Source organism: Amblyomma maculatum, chromosome 9, assembly GCF_055883805.1.
Source record: "Amblyomma maculatum isolate TAMU_Amacu chromosome 9, ASM5588380v1, whole genome shotgun sequence".
NCBI classification, from domain to species: domain Eukaryota; kingdom Metazoa; phylum Arthropoda; class Arachnida; order Ixodida; family Ixodidae; genus Amblyomma; species Amblyomma maculatum.
In genome coordinates, this window is record NC_139352.1 from 58,340,556 (window position 1) to 58,359,327 (window position 18,772).

At 44.3% G+C, this 18,772-nt stretch overlaps 1 protein-coding gene and 1 non-coding gene across 2 annotated transcripts in view; one reads left to right on the forward strand and one right to left on the reverse strand.

Annotated features, from left to right (window-relative positions):
- The window catches only part of LOC146179124 (uncharacterized), a 149,260-nt gene extending 131,811 nt beyond the window's left edge, over positions 1 to 17,449 (reverse strand). The window contains exons 1-2 of the mRNA XM_084580117.1: positions 17,427 to 17,449; positions 17,208 to 17,372 (exon numbers count right to left, since the gene is read on the reverse strand). Coding sequence (XP_084436243.1) covers positions 17,208 to 17,372; positions 17,427 to 17,449 — 188 coding nt within the window. The remainder of the gene's footprint in view (positions 1 to 17,207; positions 17,373 to 17,426) is intronic.
- Positions 16,480 to 16,553, forward strand: TRNAT-GGU (transfer RNA threonine (anticodon GGU)). The gene has a single exon. It is a non-coding gene; the product is annotated as a tRNA-Thr (tRNA).
- Positions 17,450 to 18,772: the final 1,323 nt, after the last annotated feature.

The following is an 18,772-nucleotide window of genomic DNA, read 5'->3' on the forward strand; positions in this document are numbered from 1 at the left end:
TAAGGGGTGAAATCTCCTGTAAATTTTCGGACCTGTTCCCACATTTTTTTGGAGGGCAACGAGCTGTTTAACGAGGACACATATTTTTGCCACGAAGTTTTCTCCGGACATACCGCGCTCTGGCTTTGGTTTTCTTGTAGTTAATCAGGTTCTCATGTGTCGGATATCTGCGGAGGATGCCCCATGCTTTGTTTTGTTCTTTTTTGGCTAATTTTCATGCCTCCGTCCACCATACTTTGTGTTTTTTTCTTGCGTGTTGTGACGTTTGTGGAATGGATAATAGTGCTGCTGAAATTATGCACGCGATAAACCTTTCATTTATTTCTTCTACGCTCAAATCTTCAGAATATACTTTTTCTAGCGCAGCGTTCGTTCTAAAAACCGACCAATCGGCGAGGTGGAGTTTCCAGCGCCGTGGCCTCGATGGGATGATGGGTGTGGATGATGATAGCTTTAAAACTGTCGGTAAGTGATCGCTTCCCAGAGGGTCATTTAAAACATCTCAATTAAAATCATTAAAAAGTGATGGAGATGTGAAGGCTAAATCAATGCAGCTCATTTTTCCTGAGCTGGGGCAACAATACGTCGGCTTCCCAGTGTTTAAAAGGCATATATTATTTGAAAGTATAAAGTCTTCTAAGATCTGTCCTCTGGTATCAGTATGGTCACTTCCCCAGAAGTGGGAGTGCCCATTAAAATCCCCAGCAATCAAGAATGGTTCTGTCAACTGCTCAGTCAAGTCTTCTAATTCATGTAGTGTAATTGAGAGTTTTGGTGGTATGTAGAGGGAACATATTGTTATCGTTTTGTGGCTTATGATGGTTACGGCCACTGCTTCAAGGTTTGTTTTGAGTGGTATTTGTCTGGCAGGGACATCAGGTTGTATTATTATGGCGACACCTCCTGACAGCCTACCAGCATGCGTTCGATCTTTTCGGAAAGTTTTGAACTTTTTAAAGATATTTGTGTGCTGAGGCCCAAGGTTTGTTTCTTGAAGACACACAGCAGTGGGTGTCATGGTTGTGAGGATATCTGTAATGTCTGCGTAATTTCTCAATAACCCTCTGCAATTCCACTGTACTATGTAAGCCATTATGATATGTTGGGGATTAAGAAAAGTTACTTTACTTCAGGAGGGGTTATACGTGGTTTTCCCTTTTTTTCAAGTGAGTGCCTCCTCCCCTGCAGCCCAGAAGTGCTGGGGGAGAAGTCCATCGCCTCACCCGAGGCGCTGGAGGTCCGTGGTGAAGGCACGGACGACCGATTCTTAGGTCTCCCCCTGGTAGGGGAAACCTTGCGGACTACCGACTCCGTGGTCGGCAAGCCCTCTTTTGAAACTGGCAGAGCAGCCTTTGCTGCTTCTGCCTGGGGCGAGCAGGATGGCCCTGCCTCAGGTTCCGAAGACACCTTGGCAGACGCCTGATTGCGGTGTAGTGCCTCGCCCTTGGACGCTACAACCGCATAGTCTGGTTTTCCAGTGAATAGAAAAAGATTAGTTTGTGCAAGTCGTTTTCTGGCCTCTGTAAATGAAATGTTCTCTTTAGTTTTGATAGTGATGATCTCTTTTTCTTTCTTCCAACTTGGGCATGATCTAGAATAGGCAGGATGATCCCCCTCGCAGTTCACGCAGTGTGGCGATGAGGCATCACAGTTTTCAGACTGGTGTTCTTTCGAAGCACATTTTGCGCATGTTTTGCGACTGCGACAACTTTGTGATCCGTGGCCGTATCGTTGGCAGTTAAAACATCTTCGGGGGTTCGGTATATAATGTCGGACTTCAACTTTCAGGTATCCTACTTCGATCTTTTCTGGCAATACGCTTGAGCTGAATGTGAGAATGAGATGTTTAGTAGGTATCTCTTTATCATCTCTTCGGATTGTTATCCTGTGCACATTTACAACATTTTGTTCTGCAAGACCTTCTAGCATTTCTTGCTCGCTTATGTGGAGGAAGTCGTTATCGGAGATTACACCACGCACGGTGTTCAGAGATCTATGGGCGGTGATGGTCACATTGACATCCCCAATGCAGTGGAGGTTTGGAAGCTTTGCATACTGTGTTTCGTCGTTTAATTCAAGCAGTAGGTCTCCGTTTGCTATTTTTGTGACTTTGTATTTCGGACCAAGGACAGCTGAGAAACATTTTGACACTAGAAATGGGGACAAAGTTCGGGCCGGCTTTCCTTCAACTTCGGAGTGCACGACGTGATATTTGGGGAAGCTTTTCTTAGGTTTTTGCAGGAATTCTGCAATTTCTTCGGTGCGCCTTTTTTTGTTTAGGCGATCAGTTTTTATAGTAGAAGAAGCCATGTAATATGTGTGTTGTTCGGCCAAGGTGCCAGCCGCCCACCATGGAGCCCAGCAAGGGGGCAGGACAGGAACTTGCAACCAAGTCCAGTCCATGCCAGCTGTACACCCCAGCTATAACCAAATATGGCGGTACTCAGGGTGGTACGCCACACAAGGTTAACCCTAGCCGCCTGGAAAAAGAAAAACCAAGAAGAGAGGAGAGGACAGGACAGTTGTAGGAAAGGAGATAGGAAAGTGAAAGATGGAGGGGAGGACAGGAAAAGACGACTGCCGATTTCCCCCGGGTGGGTCAGCCCGGAGGTGCCGTCTACGTGAAGCTGGGGCCAAAGTGGTGTGTTGCCTCCGCCGAGGGGCCTTAAAGGTCCAAACTCTCGGCATCGGCTCAACCACCAGGATCCCCTTTTCCCCGGACACGGCGATGCCACGCACGGCTAAGCGTGGGTGCTGGGGTCCGTGGTGTCGCACAGTACACGCAAACACCTGCTTTAACAGGTGCCCCCTGCGGGGGGAAGCATGTGATAGTCTCCACCAGTTACGTCGCATGACGCAAGCCGAGAGTAGCACAACCATCAACCCAGCTGCTTTCACTCATGAATCTAGATTGGTATCCCGGCCCTGAACCCGGATAGTACCGAACAAAATTAACTCGTGGCTCATAAGTGCGCTTTCAATCAAGGCCTCAATATTATATTGTGCAGCAAAACGTCCGTGTTAAAATGACAGTGGGCATTAAGGACAGCGTGAAAACAACTACCGCTTATTTATTTATCCCATTCCCCACCGCGCCAGAGATAGGAAAATGAAAGAGTGATAATACAAATAAGGGGGACAAAAGCTTACACGTGATCTGCCATGAGAAACAATGACTCGTAAATAAAACTTAAGTGCTTCTAACTTGATGTCCGCCATCCTGAAAACAACATTTAGCCTTTTACTTAATTGCTCGCCACAGTGTACATTTGTCATTCCTGCTGTTTCTGTTACTTTCACTCCAAGGTCAAGTTGATAAGCTTTCAGCTTCAAGTGTTCCTTCGCTTGTCACTGCAAGCCAATCACGCCATAATGCGTCGGCTGGTGATGATGTGGTTCTGTACATGCCTGCTTTATTGAAAAAAAAAAGCTGGATCCATGAGAACAATCGCTCAAATAAAGTTGCTTCATTAAAAGGATTTGCAATTCCACCTCAGCACACTTCAAGATCAGTTCAGTGACTGGGACCAAACATCTCAGCAAAAAAACATAAAAGCGCTAAGAAACGCTTTGATGATACGGACGCGCTATGTGATGAAAGCGGCTGTTGCCTTCATTCACAAATGTACTCTAGCACCGAGACCATACAGTAAATGAACGAAAAAGATTGATTGCCAGAATTTCTGTGCAATAGCTTTGACATCTCACGGGCTTCGCCGCAACGGGTATCGCCTGCGTCTAACTTTTTAATCAGCGGTATTTGTTATTCAAGGCGTCAGGGAGGTGGTGTAGAAATGATGAAATATTGTGCATTATTCCCGGTAGCTAACGTTAAATGGTAACAAATATAGGGGACTTCATGGTAGAACACCTTTTGAAAACTTTGTGATTTGGTTTCTTTGCTGTTTAACTGCCCAAAGTGATTCAAGTTTTGAAGGATGCCGTGATGGAGCACTCTGGAGATTATGACCACCTTAGGCTCTTTTACATGCATAAACGTAGAAGAGTACACGGGTGTGTTGCTTTTCGCCTCAATCTGAAAGCAATCATCGCGGCAAGATTTGAAACCACAGTTTTAGGAGCCACCGCTGCGCCGATTTCAAATCATTTTCAGAGGCAGAATAAAGAAATGTATAACATCAAAATTTTGTTCCCTAAAAAGAAATGTTAAAAACTTTATAAATACTTAATGAATATCTAGTTCGTTCTTCACTGCAGTTTTTTTTCTTTCAATTTCAACAGAACGGAAATAATAAACTTAAGAACGACATAAAATAGGCTCGCATGAAGACAGTGAACCTGTGACGCAGAGGAATCACTTTGGGCGCCGCAAACGAAAGCGCCCGTACGGGAAAACTGAATCAGGGCTGAGAAGGGGCAGGCACAACCGCAGCAATGACAGTTTTGGCTAGACAGAATTTTCTTACCAACAGTACTGCTGATGCGCTACGAAGTATATAAAAGCATGCACTTTGCCCTACTTTTTCTACAAAATGAAAATCTTTTTCTACACATTTCGTTCCTTAGATATTCCTGCCGTATATCTAGACAGCAGCCTTGAAGCTTAGTGGCTTCTCACAAGCAACCATTCTTTTTTTGTTTTGCAAAACAAACCAAATCAAATCACAGTTAAAAAAACAAAACCATGTTGTTTTTTACACTCAATAAAAGTAGAGCACACATATCCTCAAGTGTTTCTCTGACCATCAAACGTTGCGGCCACACCCTTCGTACACAGTTGTTGTGCCCCTTAAATGCGGCGGGCTCCATTTCTGTTACGACTACCATGCTCTGTGCCAACCGGGTTTTTCACGGTGTATGAAGCTATGCTGCCGCGTACGAACACACCCAGGTTCACTCTAGGAACATCGAGACCCTATCATTTCTATTCGAAATTTAGCCGTGGTGTCGGAAATTGAAATTCTTGGATAACTTACAGATGCCAAAACTGAGCGGAGTTAAGACGAAACTAGCGAACAAGAGGACTGGCACGCAGTCTGAACGAGAAATGCCAACGAATTGCATGCGATATAGCGAAGTATGTACAAGCATACAATTGCGACAAAAAGACGTCAGCATAAAAAAAAATGCTAGATACTAGGAGAGGGGGAAGAAGTTAGAAAACAAACAACCAACCGACAAACCTCCCGCGAACACGAAATTAGCTTTAAAATTCCCTGTGAACCGATGTATTCGTCTTAATTGGCATCTTCGTACGTTCTTACACGAATGTACTTTTCTTACTAATAACGCACTACGCAAATGCTTTCTCTCGTCGTACTGTAGTTTTGTGAGGCGAAGCCACCAAGTCTTCCTTGACAGACGCACTTCTTCTAAGTACACGCAGGTGCAAACTTCGTGCCCCGACCTACCTTAAAATAAAGACATGACCTAGTTCGCTATATCATCCTTCACTAGGAAACAGAGTTGGTTAAATGTAGCATTTACAGTGTGCTCCCTGGTGGGTTTGTCCTAACCTGTGACTGCGCCTCAACTTTGGCTAGACAGCGCGGGCACTGCTCTGAACTACTCCCCAAAACGAGGCACGCTGACATTCTTTAGTAATTCTAGCACACAGGAATGCTGATTGTTCACGTGTAATATGTCGTGAGGAGTGAGTTCACCGACTACTCTGCGAGGCGGCTTTTTGTAGCTGATGTCAATGTATTCAATAGAGTGACACGGTGCCAATATGTCGGATAGCGAGTACGACGACCAACATTATCTGAAACCGAGGAAGGCATCAGCGGTTCTTTTTGGCGCTGGATATAGTAAATGGTAAATTCAAAATGTAATGGTTTAAAAGAATGAAAGTGTATTTCGATGTAACCATAGCCTTACACAATTGCAAAATGTTAGGACCCCATGCACTTAATTCAATGCAGTTGAAGTGCAAACTATAAATTAGTCTCTTCAAAGACGTTGCAAATAACTGCATATTAGCAAGGTTAGTGTCGGAAAAAGCGGAGATTTCTTTATCGTAGTGATTATCCAGCAGGGATTAAGCTTTATTCAAACAAAAATTTTGTTTTCGTTAGAAAAACCTGATGCCGAATATAACTCTTCAGAAAGAGATTCACCTTCATCGTATTACGTCGATTATCAAGGTCTAAGTATTCCCGATGAAACACCACCAAGCAGTAAGAGAAATTAAAAAGTTATGTCCGTATGAACATTTATGCGGTCTTATAAAGCCTTTCAGGTAGTGCATCAAAGTGTATTGCTTGGCGAGTTGCTGACTGATCATGGTAGAAGAATATAGCGCAGGAGACGAGACAGTGAAATAGAGAACACGAGCGCCGACTAACAATTGAACGTATTCAAAGCTTGAGCGTATCAATACACTGAGCGACAGATGCGCAGGAAGGAAAAAGAAGAGGAACAGGGGCATAACGTCAGCACGAAAAAAATGCCATGCTCGTTATTAAGAGTTAAGATAGGCAAGCGCGTGGCGCGACAACAAAACAGAAGGTATGCTTGCGCAAGAAGCCCCTTTACGGGCGATGATAAGGGCTTCAATTTCCCTGATATGTTTCTCAGGGTACTTCATTGTCCCGTCTCCTTCACATTCGCATTCACATCATTCACATCACATAAACAGCTGGCCCCTACTGTGATCGGACTTCACCTACTGCTTTAAATATCGCTGTAATTGTGCATGCAGCTCCGCAACCGACCTCTCTACACCTTTCTTCACGGTAGCAGATTGGCACCAATTCAGTGCAAGTCATACAGACAACTGACGCATGTCTTCTCAATGGTGAATTTCGCGAGCATTCGCCTGCGTACTCTAATAAATTATAGCTGCCTGAGTCAATGTTATATAGGTGCTATGTCATGCAGAGATTGCTGGTATATAACTTACTGGCTCGCCAGCTTGCTCGCGAAAGTATATTTCGGGCGCCGGTGATCTCCTGGCCACTAGAGAACGAGGCACACGTATACAAAATGTCTTTGGAGGGATGTAAACCAAAATTTCTAAACTCGCTGCAGATATTGACTTCACCATACCTCCTGCTTACCAACTCTTAAGCACACGCGTAGAGGGATAAGCTTGCTGAACCCATTCGTCACCTTGGCCCGGCTTTTTTTGTATTGTATCGCTCCAGCTTATCATGTCCAAATTGCCTCTACTCCTACGCCAACGCGAAGTACCTCTTTTCCGCCCACCCCACAGATACTCGTTCTGCAGGCTAACCTACTCACTTCCTTTTCAGTGGCGGTTGCGGCTACTGCGGTTGCTCCCATCGAACAGCTGGCGCCCATAGAGAAACAGTATTTATAAGGAACTTAGTTTTCCTAATATTGTTTTTCTATCTCTGTATTGAATAGGTAAACACATAGACGAATGCGCCCAGAAGCGAAGGCCAACAACAGCAACTTTATCCACGCAACCAACTCTAATTGATTGACACTCATGTGATATGCTCAATTCCAAACGTTTGGCAAATTCTGGACTGCTCCTGGCAAAGCTACCTTCAGCAATGAATTATATTCTCAGTGCTGCTTATACTGCTACTCTCCTGTTATCAGGAAAAGAACGCCTCCGACGTCGCACATGTGCACTTGCCCCTCAATGCGAATTAACCCTCGTTCCTGGTCTTACTGTGCAGAGGATGATGCGCATCAGAGAATACGGATCAGGGCTGCCATCAATTTTTACGTCAACAGTACGTGTCCTCAGTTTCAATACCTGTGTCCACACCCCACCCCAGTGTCCTGCCTGCGACTCCCGAAATAAACAGAGAGCCATCCACCACTATTTTGGGCGCTCCCAGCAGTGATGTCCACGATAATCGTGCAGCTGGCAGCGACGGAACCCCCAGAGAACTCGTCTTCATACACTGCGTGGACACAGGCACACCATCGTAGCTCTCTCATCGACTTTATTACATCAGCCGAGTTTTTTGGAGTGTAAGCTTTATTTCTCCCATGCCAAATTTCAAGGTACTGCGGCTGGCAGCATATGACCTTGAACTCGGGCGTTGCGCAAGAAACATCTTCCTCTTCATTTTTAAGGCCATTCATCTGCTCCACTATCAACTGCATCTCGCCACAGCTCCACCGTAAGAAACATCGGCTAACTGGGTTCGCATGGAAAAGTTTCCTGAACTAAGCAGGTGAGCACTACGCTATCACCGAAGCCAACCTCGTCTCGTCTAAAACTACAACACCCTTTCTCGCTGTGAAGTGAACATCGCTGCCTTCATGACATTTTATCGGCGGGAATCCACCCGGTGGCGGGACCAAAGGAGGCGGCGGGGCATAGATGGAGCTAGTCTGGCTAAAGAATAATGCTTAGCCGTTTAAGACAGGCTGTCTACACCATGGAACGAGAAGCGAAAGCGGTCCAGAGCCAATAAGTTTCTTGTGAAGCGCAAAAGCGAGCCGTGATCGAAGCGTCAACAGCGTCTGTGGCTGAGGCCGATGGGTAACGCTCGAGAAACATGGTTCAAATATAGTTGAATCAATAGAATTTGATCATTCATTCTGTCTAGAAAAAACTAAACAAAAGAAAAAACATTGAAGCTTGTTTCACACAGCAATGTTATTCGCAATGTAAGGGCGTTTCATATAAAGCGTACCTTCCGACAATGTGGTAGTGTGTACGCACGTAATTTAAAAAGGCTAAAAGCCGCAATATTGTTGTACACTTAAAGGACAACTTCAGTGACTCCTATATGTTTATGCCTTCCTTAAGCGTCAGTTGGTGGTTTATGTCAACCTAAGAAAGATTTTGTGGTTTCGTGCGTGAAAATGTTGTCGACGAAAAGCTGTTGGAAATAAATGTATCTTACGACCAGAGCTGCGTACTAATTATATCGATTTCAGTATTTTTTTACATACAAATAGGGATGTTTGGTTCTACGGGACAGTAAGGGACAAGAAAGGAGACGCCGCATGGAGCTGTGGAGACAAGCGCATGGCCAAGCATCTACGAGCAGCATTGACGAAGTAGATGTCCGACAGCGTCAGAAGAAATTCACGGCGAAAGGAAAAACACGAAACACAAAATGCGTCTGGAAGTGTTGTGAATGTAATCACTATTTTAAACAGAGCTCCTATATTTGTAACCAGCTCGATGACTTCCACTCTGCATCAGGTAACTCTGTATTTCAAACAAGAATGCGGACATTGGCAAGAAGACGCATTTATATGTCAGTGTTAAAATATTAAAAGGTGGGAAATTCAATCAACTTTAGTAGAAGTAATGAAGAGCTTTTCTTCGGCATCATGTCTAGCGGACGCCGTCGTATCTAGACGCTCTTACTACCGTGTGTTAACATTTACGTGCATAAGCGGCATAGTCTTCGACTAGGGCTTTAATTATCGAGGCATAAGCGCTGCCACTAATTAACTGGCTTCCCTTCCTCGCCCTTTTTTTTTTCGGGTGTACGGGAGGTATTCCGGTCATGAGTAAAGTGCATCATAGTAGTTTCTAAGATGTTTCTGTTGGTGTTTGTTAGCATCCTAAGCTGTAGTCAGAAGGATGCAGTGGGATGGCTGCAGTTGGCGGCGCTGCACGGTCGCGGATGCTCCCTGTCACTGCAATCGCGTTTTGCTTTGCCCGAGACCTGGGTCTTAAATAAAGCAGCCTGTGTAGCTCCTGACAAATTTATTACCTGATTGAGTAGCTTTTAAAGAAGTGATTTGAACAAGCTGACCGGCGAAGTACGCTAAATGAATTATTGAATAAAACTAAATTTTTAAAGGCAGCTCTAAGTTAAGCACTTCATTGAGGATGACTTTTTGTCTCTACTGTTTTGCCACTGCTTTCTGGTCCTCTAGACGTGAGCGGAGGTGTTTGCGCCCAGTACTGAGGTTGCGGCTTTTGTAATATCTAATACCATCTTTTCGTATGCCGCAACGTATATCATAGAATAAGATACTACATATAGAATGAACCAGAATGTAACCTCTAGATGTATGACGTGTAAAAGGCTATGCAAGGTTGTGTTTCAGGTTGTACTTTTTCGAAAGCCACCGCTACCTTATTGCTAGGCTCTTCGTAGGTATTTAGGCATGTTTTCTTCCTTTCTAACATTTAATGTTCAATAGTTGTTTTTATGTCAGTTACAGTCGGTCAATATTTCGTTCTTCTTCTTGCCTTCCACGAATAAGGCAGGGTAAACCCCGGCGCGTTTTACGGCATTGATATCATTTTTATCTCAGAGACGGTTGTAACAGTGACAATCTCAAGACTTTTGTAATTCGGAGTCAGGATTGATACTGGCCTCTAAGACCCTCTGATTTTCATAATATTTCTCCAAGCAGCTTGCGAGTCTAAAATCACTATTTGAGAGCATTTTCATCTCATATTGATATCGCTACCTCCTCGGCTTCTACCACTTTATCACATTTAATGATTATATTGCTCTCAATATCATTTAATTCTTTACCATTAGTTAAATAATGACCTTCGAATCTTAAATTTTTCCTCATCCTTAATAAGGCACCTAGTATGTTTCTGTGTGTGTGTCTAAATTGTGCTTGCACTTCCTGTTCATAAAGCTTCGTTGCATTTGGAGTACTTTTTTTGGGGTACCTGCGTGATTTCGATTCTTCTTTTCAGTTATTTTGATTGGTCTTCTTGCTAATTTTCTTCTTCTTTTGCCTGTCTCTAGCCTTTTGGAAATTTCTTTCAGACTGTAGCCCGCATCATCTCTACTTGCGCAATAGGATTTGCCTCCTTAGTTCCTAAAACGTATTGAGTACTCCCCATGCCATATTAGAGTCCTCCTCAATGCTGGCGGGCTGACTCAGTGCCTGTTTTAAGCATGCTTAGTGAGGATAATCAAATGTTCACTGTCATGATTTTCGAGCCTTGTGTGGCGTTGAGTACGTGCAAGGTCGAGGGTTCCATTTAAGCGGTCTGTAAATACCAGCCGTCAGCTCCAGTTCAGGACTGTCTAGAGTGGCGTACTCGCGACCGCTACAAAGGTCACACCGCTTACAATTCATTCCACGAGCAGACTGATGCCATTCGTGATATCGGGGCACCTTCCGAGTCGTTACACATATGTTTTCTTGGGGCTAGCATCAAATTATCGCCGATGTACGAGTTATGGTTACAAAGGATTCCGCCTATTCAGAATTCGCTATTGGAGTACCATGTACGGCAGTTTAGATGAGTTAAGGCTCATACCCACCAGTATTTGCGGCAAGAACTATGGAGATCTGTGCGCTCCTTTCATAGAAGGATAGTGGTCACTTACATATATTATGTATAAGATCAGTCCTTAGAGATAGGTAAACGAAGGAAGTCGCCGTTAGCAACATAGCTTGCGCTACAAACGCTTATGTTTGCATTCGAACCTGGAGAAGCGGACTCCACAATCCTAAACTAGAGCGGCAACGTCAGGAAACGGTTGTCCCTGTCATGTGTCACGATTGGTTTAAAAAGGTCAAGACGTGTCGCCTCGTTACGCACCAAACCGCCCAATCAGTGATCGGCAGGGAAATCTAGGGGCTTCAAACCATCTACAACCATAGGCGTTTCTTATGCAGGTTGGCAGACTATCTAGCATGTGACATAGGAAGATTAGCAGTATAGTGACATCATTCAATCGGTCAGAACCGCCACAGAGTAGGATACCGAAGGACATCTGAAGAAAAAAGCACTTTAGCTGAAAACAAAATTAAATAAGAAAAAGCTAAGTATTATAAATCTGTGGGAAAAATTACTACAATATATTTGAAACATCGGTTCTTGGTGGGAAAATTATCATGACCACCTTTTGTAAAGCGAAAAGAAAACAAATTTGCTCCTAGCTGCTTCTTACCTAAAAAAAAAAGAAAAAAACCCGAATAAATACAAAGGACAGGAGTGGCAATAGCGCCAGTTCGCTATTCTGTTCATCGATAAGTATTGAACTATGTCTCAGAACACTCTGTATGAAATTAGGTGTATGTACTGTAAGCAGTGCTCTTCATTCTCATCCGGAACACTCTCACTTGCTGATTCTACTTTGTCACTGACGTGGACCGATTTCCCGCTGACGATCATCGAAGAAGGAACCGTCAACATCAAAAACGAAAAATATGGCACAGACACCCTCCAAGTGCGTTATAATGCGCCTGCAAGTTTTTCTTTCCTGCAGCTTTGTTCAAAGTTTCTGTTCAGCCAGAACCATTAGAAAAGGTTTGCGGTTTTATTATCTACCCTTCAACTAAGTACTGTTAGCTGCCGATGTTGCATGGTAACAACGGCGCAACTCAGTGCCATTCCACGCACATTCAGAGGGGAGAGTGCATACCAAGACAGCTGGTGAGCTGAAAGACAGCATGTTCCCCAAACAGTTGTCTAGGATGATAATGGCGTCATGTCAGAAAGGGTTTCCTCTCAGGTGAAAAGAGGAAATGCAAACATTACTGGTAGATATTTGTGCCCTAAAGTGCGAACGAGACCGCCTAAATGCTGATCTGTCGATGATGTACAGAGGGCGTTGTCAATACTGGAGTAATATGCCGTTCTTCCAGACCCAGTGTTTCTCTTTCAAACGAAGGAGAGCACTTGGTATTTGTGTGTTGGCTATTCTGGCGGAACTCGGTAAAGAAGAAATATGAGTACTATGCTTTCCCGAGAATATGGGAAACTTCGGTGGCGCTAATTTCGAGGTAGGGCATTCACGCATAAAAGGACGACCTGCAGGTCGCAGTTGAAGAAAGCAATTACTGCAAACAGTTGTACGGTACAAAATATGTCTGTTCCCCTTTAGGAAAATTCCGGAGCTGATGAACATTCCAGAGCCTGACGCCCCATTCTCCCGTGATACCAGATACGATAATGCACTCGCCTACTTGGACAAAGTCATCGTCTACTCCCCCACAATAGGGTGGCCCCTATGTCACAAGAGGTTTATAGGAAAGCTCAGGGCGGTTTACATAAAAAATAAATCTAATTTATTTTTTTAGAGGAAAAGAAATGAGCATGTATCTGTCACACTTCTCGATGAACATCTGATCCGCACTGTAAGGTAAGGGAGGGAGGTGGGAGCCAAAGAAGATGGAAACACGTGCCGTAGTGGAGGGCTCCAGAATAATTTTTACCACCTAAGGATCTTTACTGTGCACTGACATCGCACAGCACTCGGGCGTCTTTGCGTTGCGCCTCCACAGAAACGCGGTTGCCGCGGTAGGAAATCCAACTCGGGCACTCCGGATCAGTGGCTGAGTGCCTTAACCATTGAGACACCTTGGCGAGTATGACGGGCGAACCTGTAGCAGCAGGAGGACACAGGTCGCACAAAACAAATCGTCGTTACGTGCTCAACATGTTGATACCCAAATTTGGAATCGAGGGGTGAAATTCAATCTCGCCATCCACTCAGTGGAGAAGCGCTTTGTACAACTAATGCTCTTCAATAGAACACCGATCGGGGGTGCGCCCGAATTCGTATGATAACATTGATATCTCATGGCGCTAAAATTGTGACCTTATGGATGGTGGTACAGAGACCGGTGTGGTGTCTACAATTATTTGGGGTTGTACGCGTAAATTTTTAAATCTAAATCTCTTCTCATTTTCATGAGGGAGGCGCACCATCGACCTTTGGTGGTTAAAAATGGTCGAAATTCGCGTTTGTAGTGAGGTGCCTATCTAGAAACCTACCCTATCTAGTAGGGTACATGCAGATGGTATCAAACAATTCGTCTAAGCGAGATCTATGCGAAATAAAATTACGATAGATAACAGCTTAGGCTCTTGCATCTCAACGCCTATCGGCAGTGGCTACATTTTTTGAGTCCGCAGTTTGGCCTCACCAATACAGTCTAATAAGCTAGTTATTTTAAAACAAAATTGCGTGGTGCAGCAAAAAGGCTTACAGAAATAAATACGTTTCGAAAGGAACGAATTGGTGTGAGCAAAGTAGGAAGAGTGCTGGGAACGAGCAGAGAAACATCAGTATATCATCGAATTCCTCTTCGCTAAAAAGAAAACATTGTCACCAACGAATATCAAAAGTTAAACAAAAACAAACTTCCGTTAACTATCACACGTCCTCGGTGAGAGCAGCTTTCAATATGCTGAAACTAACAGGCTCGAGGTTGCTCACACAGATGCTTGTAAATCAAAGTGGGATCAACATTGTTTCGTATGAAGGGATACGAGTCGCTCGCTTTCAGCGCCATTGGTGGGCTACGCATTGACACCGGAGAAACACACTTCTGAGTGACAGGAAAGTAATACTCCGACATCACCTATCACCTACACACATGGAAAATTCGAGGTGTTCTTAGAGGGAACAAACTTAATGGCCAAGCCCACCACATGGTTTTTGCTTATCTGAAACGCCAGCGTGACCCAAACGGGAGGCTAACGCAATTGGCCTTTGTACTTCGACGCTTCAACTTCAAACTGTGCTACCTCAGAGAGACTGCAAATGTAGTCACGGACGTGCCGTCACAAGCTAGAAACACCGGGTCACAAAGCAGCCTCCAAGCCGCTGCCTTCCCTTGGTTGAATGAGCTTGCAGCGGGGTAAGCCTTCATGTCGAAACCCGCTAGCATGTGCATTGAGGAGATGTTTTTGTGGTCAACCGAAAGGAGTTCCTCAGGGCTGAGGACAATACTTTATTTTATCAAGAGTTGATCAACGGCCTTACCGCCAAATCACATGCACTGTCAAGTGAGGCGAAGCGGTTCTATGAAACCACTTATAACGCTAGTGTAGGTGGTATTGCTATCAACGAATAGGAGAACTTCCATCATGGAAAAAGAGCGTGAGCGGGTTTTTCTGATAGTTGGTATAAAAGGGACCTCGGGTGAACGCATAAAAGCCGTTATTTCTCGTAAACTGCGTCACACCGTAATTTGGCATCATCATGCCGTCGGCGATCACGGGAGTGTCCCGGCAACAAGTCAGGAAATTTACCGGTTCGCTCCCTGACCGGAAATTAAGGCTGGTGTATAGGGGTACTTACGAACACGAAATTACTGCCCAGAGAGAAAGGCTGGTGGTGGAATACGCATTAATTACATATATCGATGCTAATCGCAATTCCCTTGGAGAGTAGGGTGTGCGATTTGAGGGGGCAGCTATGAATTAGTGGAAAGGGTTAAAACAGTTTTCCGAGGCTCATCGTTTCTTGCGCCATCAAGCAGGCAAGCGCTAAGATGAGAGGGTAATATCAGAATGTATATTTCTAGGATCCTTGGATTCAGAATACGACAGGCTACCTCCAGGCCACGCAGGTACATTTGCACGGACTAGTTAAAGTGGTGCGTCACTATCTAAGTGGCCGCGGCAACTTGGGCAACATATATCATGGTTAATGCCGTTGGCAGGTGCTGAGAAGACAGCGACAGCGTCGTTTACATCTACCATCTAAGATTGGCCGCATTTTACAGCGCAGTAAAATCAGTGCATTGTCTGTCTTACCCCAGAGAGAAAAGGAGCAGTTCTGATAATGAGTAAAAAAAAGAATTAACAGCCGCGAATGTTGTTGGCTCTCAGAAGCAATAGGCTATTGCTCTGCTTTTGGGCTCTTATGGAGGCAGTTAGAATCTCGCTTTGCTTTAAATTTTGTCTGTTTCGAATATGTTTATAATTTCACCTTGTACGTTACTAGTTCTGTGTTCATTACGGGATCCCTTTCGTGCTGCATTTTAAGACATTTTGAAACAAAATTATATTAGACCCAGCGATGATAATCTTTCACATCATTGTTATCTCGCAAAGAACAGTTGCCGCCAAGGAAATATTTCGTTATATAACCGTGGGGGTGTTTCATAGTATAAGTTGCATTATGAGGTGCTTTAAAATCACAACAGAGATTTTAAAGCGCCGAAATGTTGATACCCTGTACCGCATATAGTTATAAAATACGCGTCCAAGAAAGATACAGTTTACTAAAAAAAAAAAAAAAAAGCTGTTCTGTGCGGGCGAGGTTTCAGAACAGGCGCGAATATTAGAAAGAAAAACAAGAATCAACCGCTCATAAAGCCACAAACTTTGATCGCGTGATGGCGCCGGTAGAACATCAGCAGTGTGTCGATATCAAAACTTTCGTTTGCGTTACATTATAATTTTTTTCCAAGCTCCACTTATGCAACTAGGTTGTTTTGAATCAGCGCAAGAAGGAGAAGTGCACAGCGAGCCGTCGCACCAAACGCCCTGCTCTATATTGCAGTCCTAGGAAATAGCAAGCGATAAATGGCTCCCGATATATAAAGCGCCAGGAAATATATTACTTCCGTTTCATTTACTCAGTCCTCGCTCAAGCAGCCCGCCTTTTCAAGGGTATTACTCGTTGGTGCTGATGCTGATGCGATAAACGTCCACCCCTTATCCTTTCCCCCAAAACGAACAAAATCATTTGCAGATATAGCCATTCTGCAGCCCCTTTCCTGTCGCAGAGCATGGCTAGAGGAGAGTGAGGTATTAAATTTGTTTGCATCAATTAGGTAATGTAACACCATTCCCACTTCGAGTTATACATCGATTCGCTCTCGCCCTACCACCTGATATGCTGACCGTCCTGGTTAGCTCAGTCAGTAGAGCGACTGCCCCGGTAAGGCGGTGGTGCCGGGTTCGATTCCCGGATCAGGACGAATTTTTCTTTAACTACGAAGTTTCTGAGAAAGCTGTATAGCTTTCCTTTGTAGCCGTATGGCTGCGCTTGGGTGGATGCAATGAGTAATTACTCCCTTATTACAATGAAACAAAACTTGTAACTGGCCGAGGTGGCGCACAGCTTTCTAAAAGATAATAATAGCGCTAGAAGTGCACAAACAGATGGACAGAATGAGACGGCACATGCGCTAACTTTCATGTGGTTTATCTGTAGCTATGCCAGCAAAGATATAGGGATATAGGGAGATGAAGACATGGGCAGTACCACAACGACGTCAAGCACAGCGGCGATTTACAAAACAGGTTCAAGATACCTGACTCTACCTTCAAACGCTTTACAAGCGTATCGATAACACACTCTTCTCCATCTCTTCTTAATATGAAATGCTTCTAACAGTGCATGTGTGGTCTCGTCACGGCCCCCGCCCAGTGTATATTTATTTCATTCAGCCGTGGCTCACACACTATAGTTTGCACAGTGCTTTGTTAGATTTGTCCTTCCATTCCTTAACGCCCACGAATGTCCCCTGCCTGGTCCTAACTCAAATCCAAGTGTGGCCTCTGAAGGCTTTCCCGTAGGTCAGCGTAATCTCGCTGACGACTATGGTACAGTAGTTTACAAATTGCTTACCTTGCTTCTTGCTTTGGCTGTTGCTTTTCGCACATAAAAAGCGCGTCAGAAATTGGACGAGATCCTTCGGAGCGGAACACAGCTCGCCACCTGGCCTGCCACTTTTTCCCATAGGCAACCTGCAACGAAGTTAGCAGTGTCGATCGCCGCGCCTTAACACGTATCCTAGCGAGAAGAGCAAATACTTCTGACGCGGCTTTTTAGGGGGTTTTCACGCACCTGCATGAGCTGACAGGAATCATATCGCACGCTCTACCGAAGCTTTGCGTGGCGTGTGTCAGATAACTGGGCTACATCCAGAGCGCCTGGGCAAGAACGTTATCAGTCACGCGCGTATCTTTAATGCTGTTCAGTGTTCTCGGTCGTTTATCGCGAGCCAAGCGGCTAACAGCAGCATTGTTTAGTCACGCTTTGGGACAATTGCAGCGCTACTTATGCAGTGCAGGTTCCCTATGACGGGCAACTTTGTGCACATACGATACAAGTACTGCGTTAATTTTAATTTCTAATCATCATCATCGGCCTGATTATACCCACTGCAGGGCGAAGGCCTGTCCCATATTTCTCCAATTAACCCGGTTCTGTGCTAGCTGCATCCACTTGACCCCTGCGAACTTCTTAACCTCATCCGCCCACCTAACTTTCTGCCGCCCCCTGCTACGCTTTCCTTCCCTTGGAATCCAGTTTGTTACCCTAAGCGACCATCGGTTATTCTCTCTTTACACTACAAGTCCTGACCATTCCCATTTATTCTTTATTTATGAAAGAGGTAAGATATTTTATTAACGCAGTTCATTTTCTTTTTAATGTTGCTACTCTTGTCGCAGTTTTGTTTTTTCTAGTGAGCTTTATTTCCCACACATGTCTTACCTGGTTTTTTATCGAAGGTCGGCTTCAGTCTCGGAAACAATGAACTCGCAGTGGTACCTGGTCGAAAATAACAGGTGCATTTTCTTATTAAAACTAGACTGCATGGCATGGCACGACTTTTTCAGAGCAAACCCCAGACGTAGGCTAGCGACAGACCTGATAACTGTTTTTGAGTGTTTTAAGGGAGGGAAGGACAAATTAAGCAGAGAATTGAGCAAACTGCAGAGTGGGCGAGCAGTTAAAGATACTTGAAGTTGAAAATACTGGGCAAATAAAGAAATTGGGTAGGGACCGTGACAAAACGGCGCATGAACTGTTAGAAGCATTTTATATCATGAAGAAGGGGGAAGCCTGTGTATTTAATGATATGTCTGTAAATCTACTGAAAGCAGAGATCAAGTAACTTGAACGCGTTTTTGGAATCACTGCTGAGTTTGACATCTTTTTGTTATTAAACATGCCTTCGTTTTTTTATGTTTTTTGGCGTGACTGCAAATGAAACATGCAGTCACGCCAAATGTGCAAATTAAATGTGCGGTGCATTCTGTCCTTCCGTGTGCGTCTTGTAAAATTATTTACGTGCCACAATATTTATCACGCTTATTGAATGGATCATAAACCATGTATTTCAAACGGCCTGTTAATGCAAAGCAACACAATATATTCGGTTCGTGTGTCAGAAATGATTACTTTTA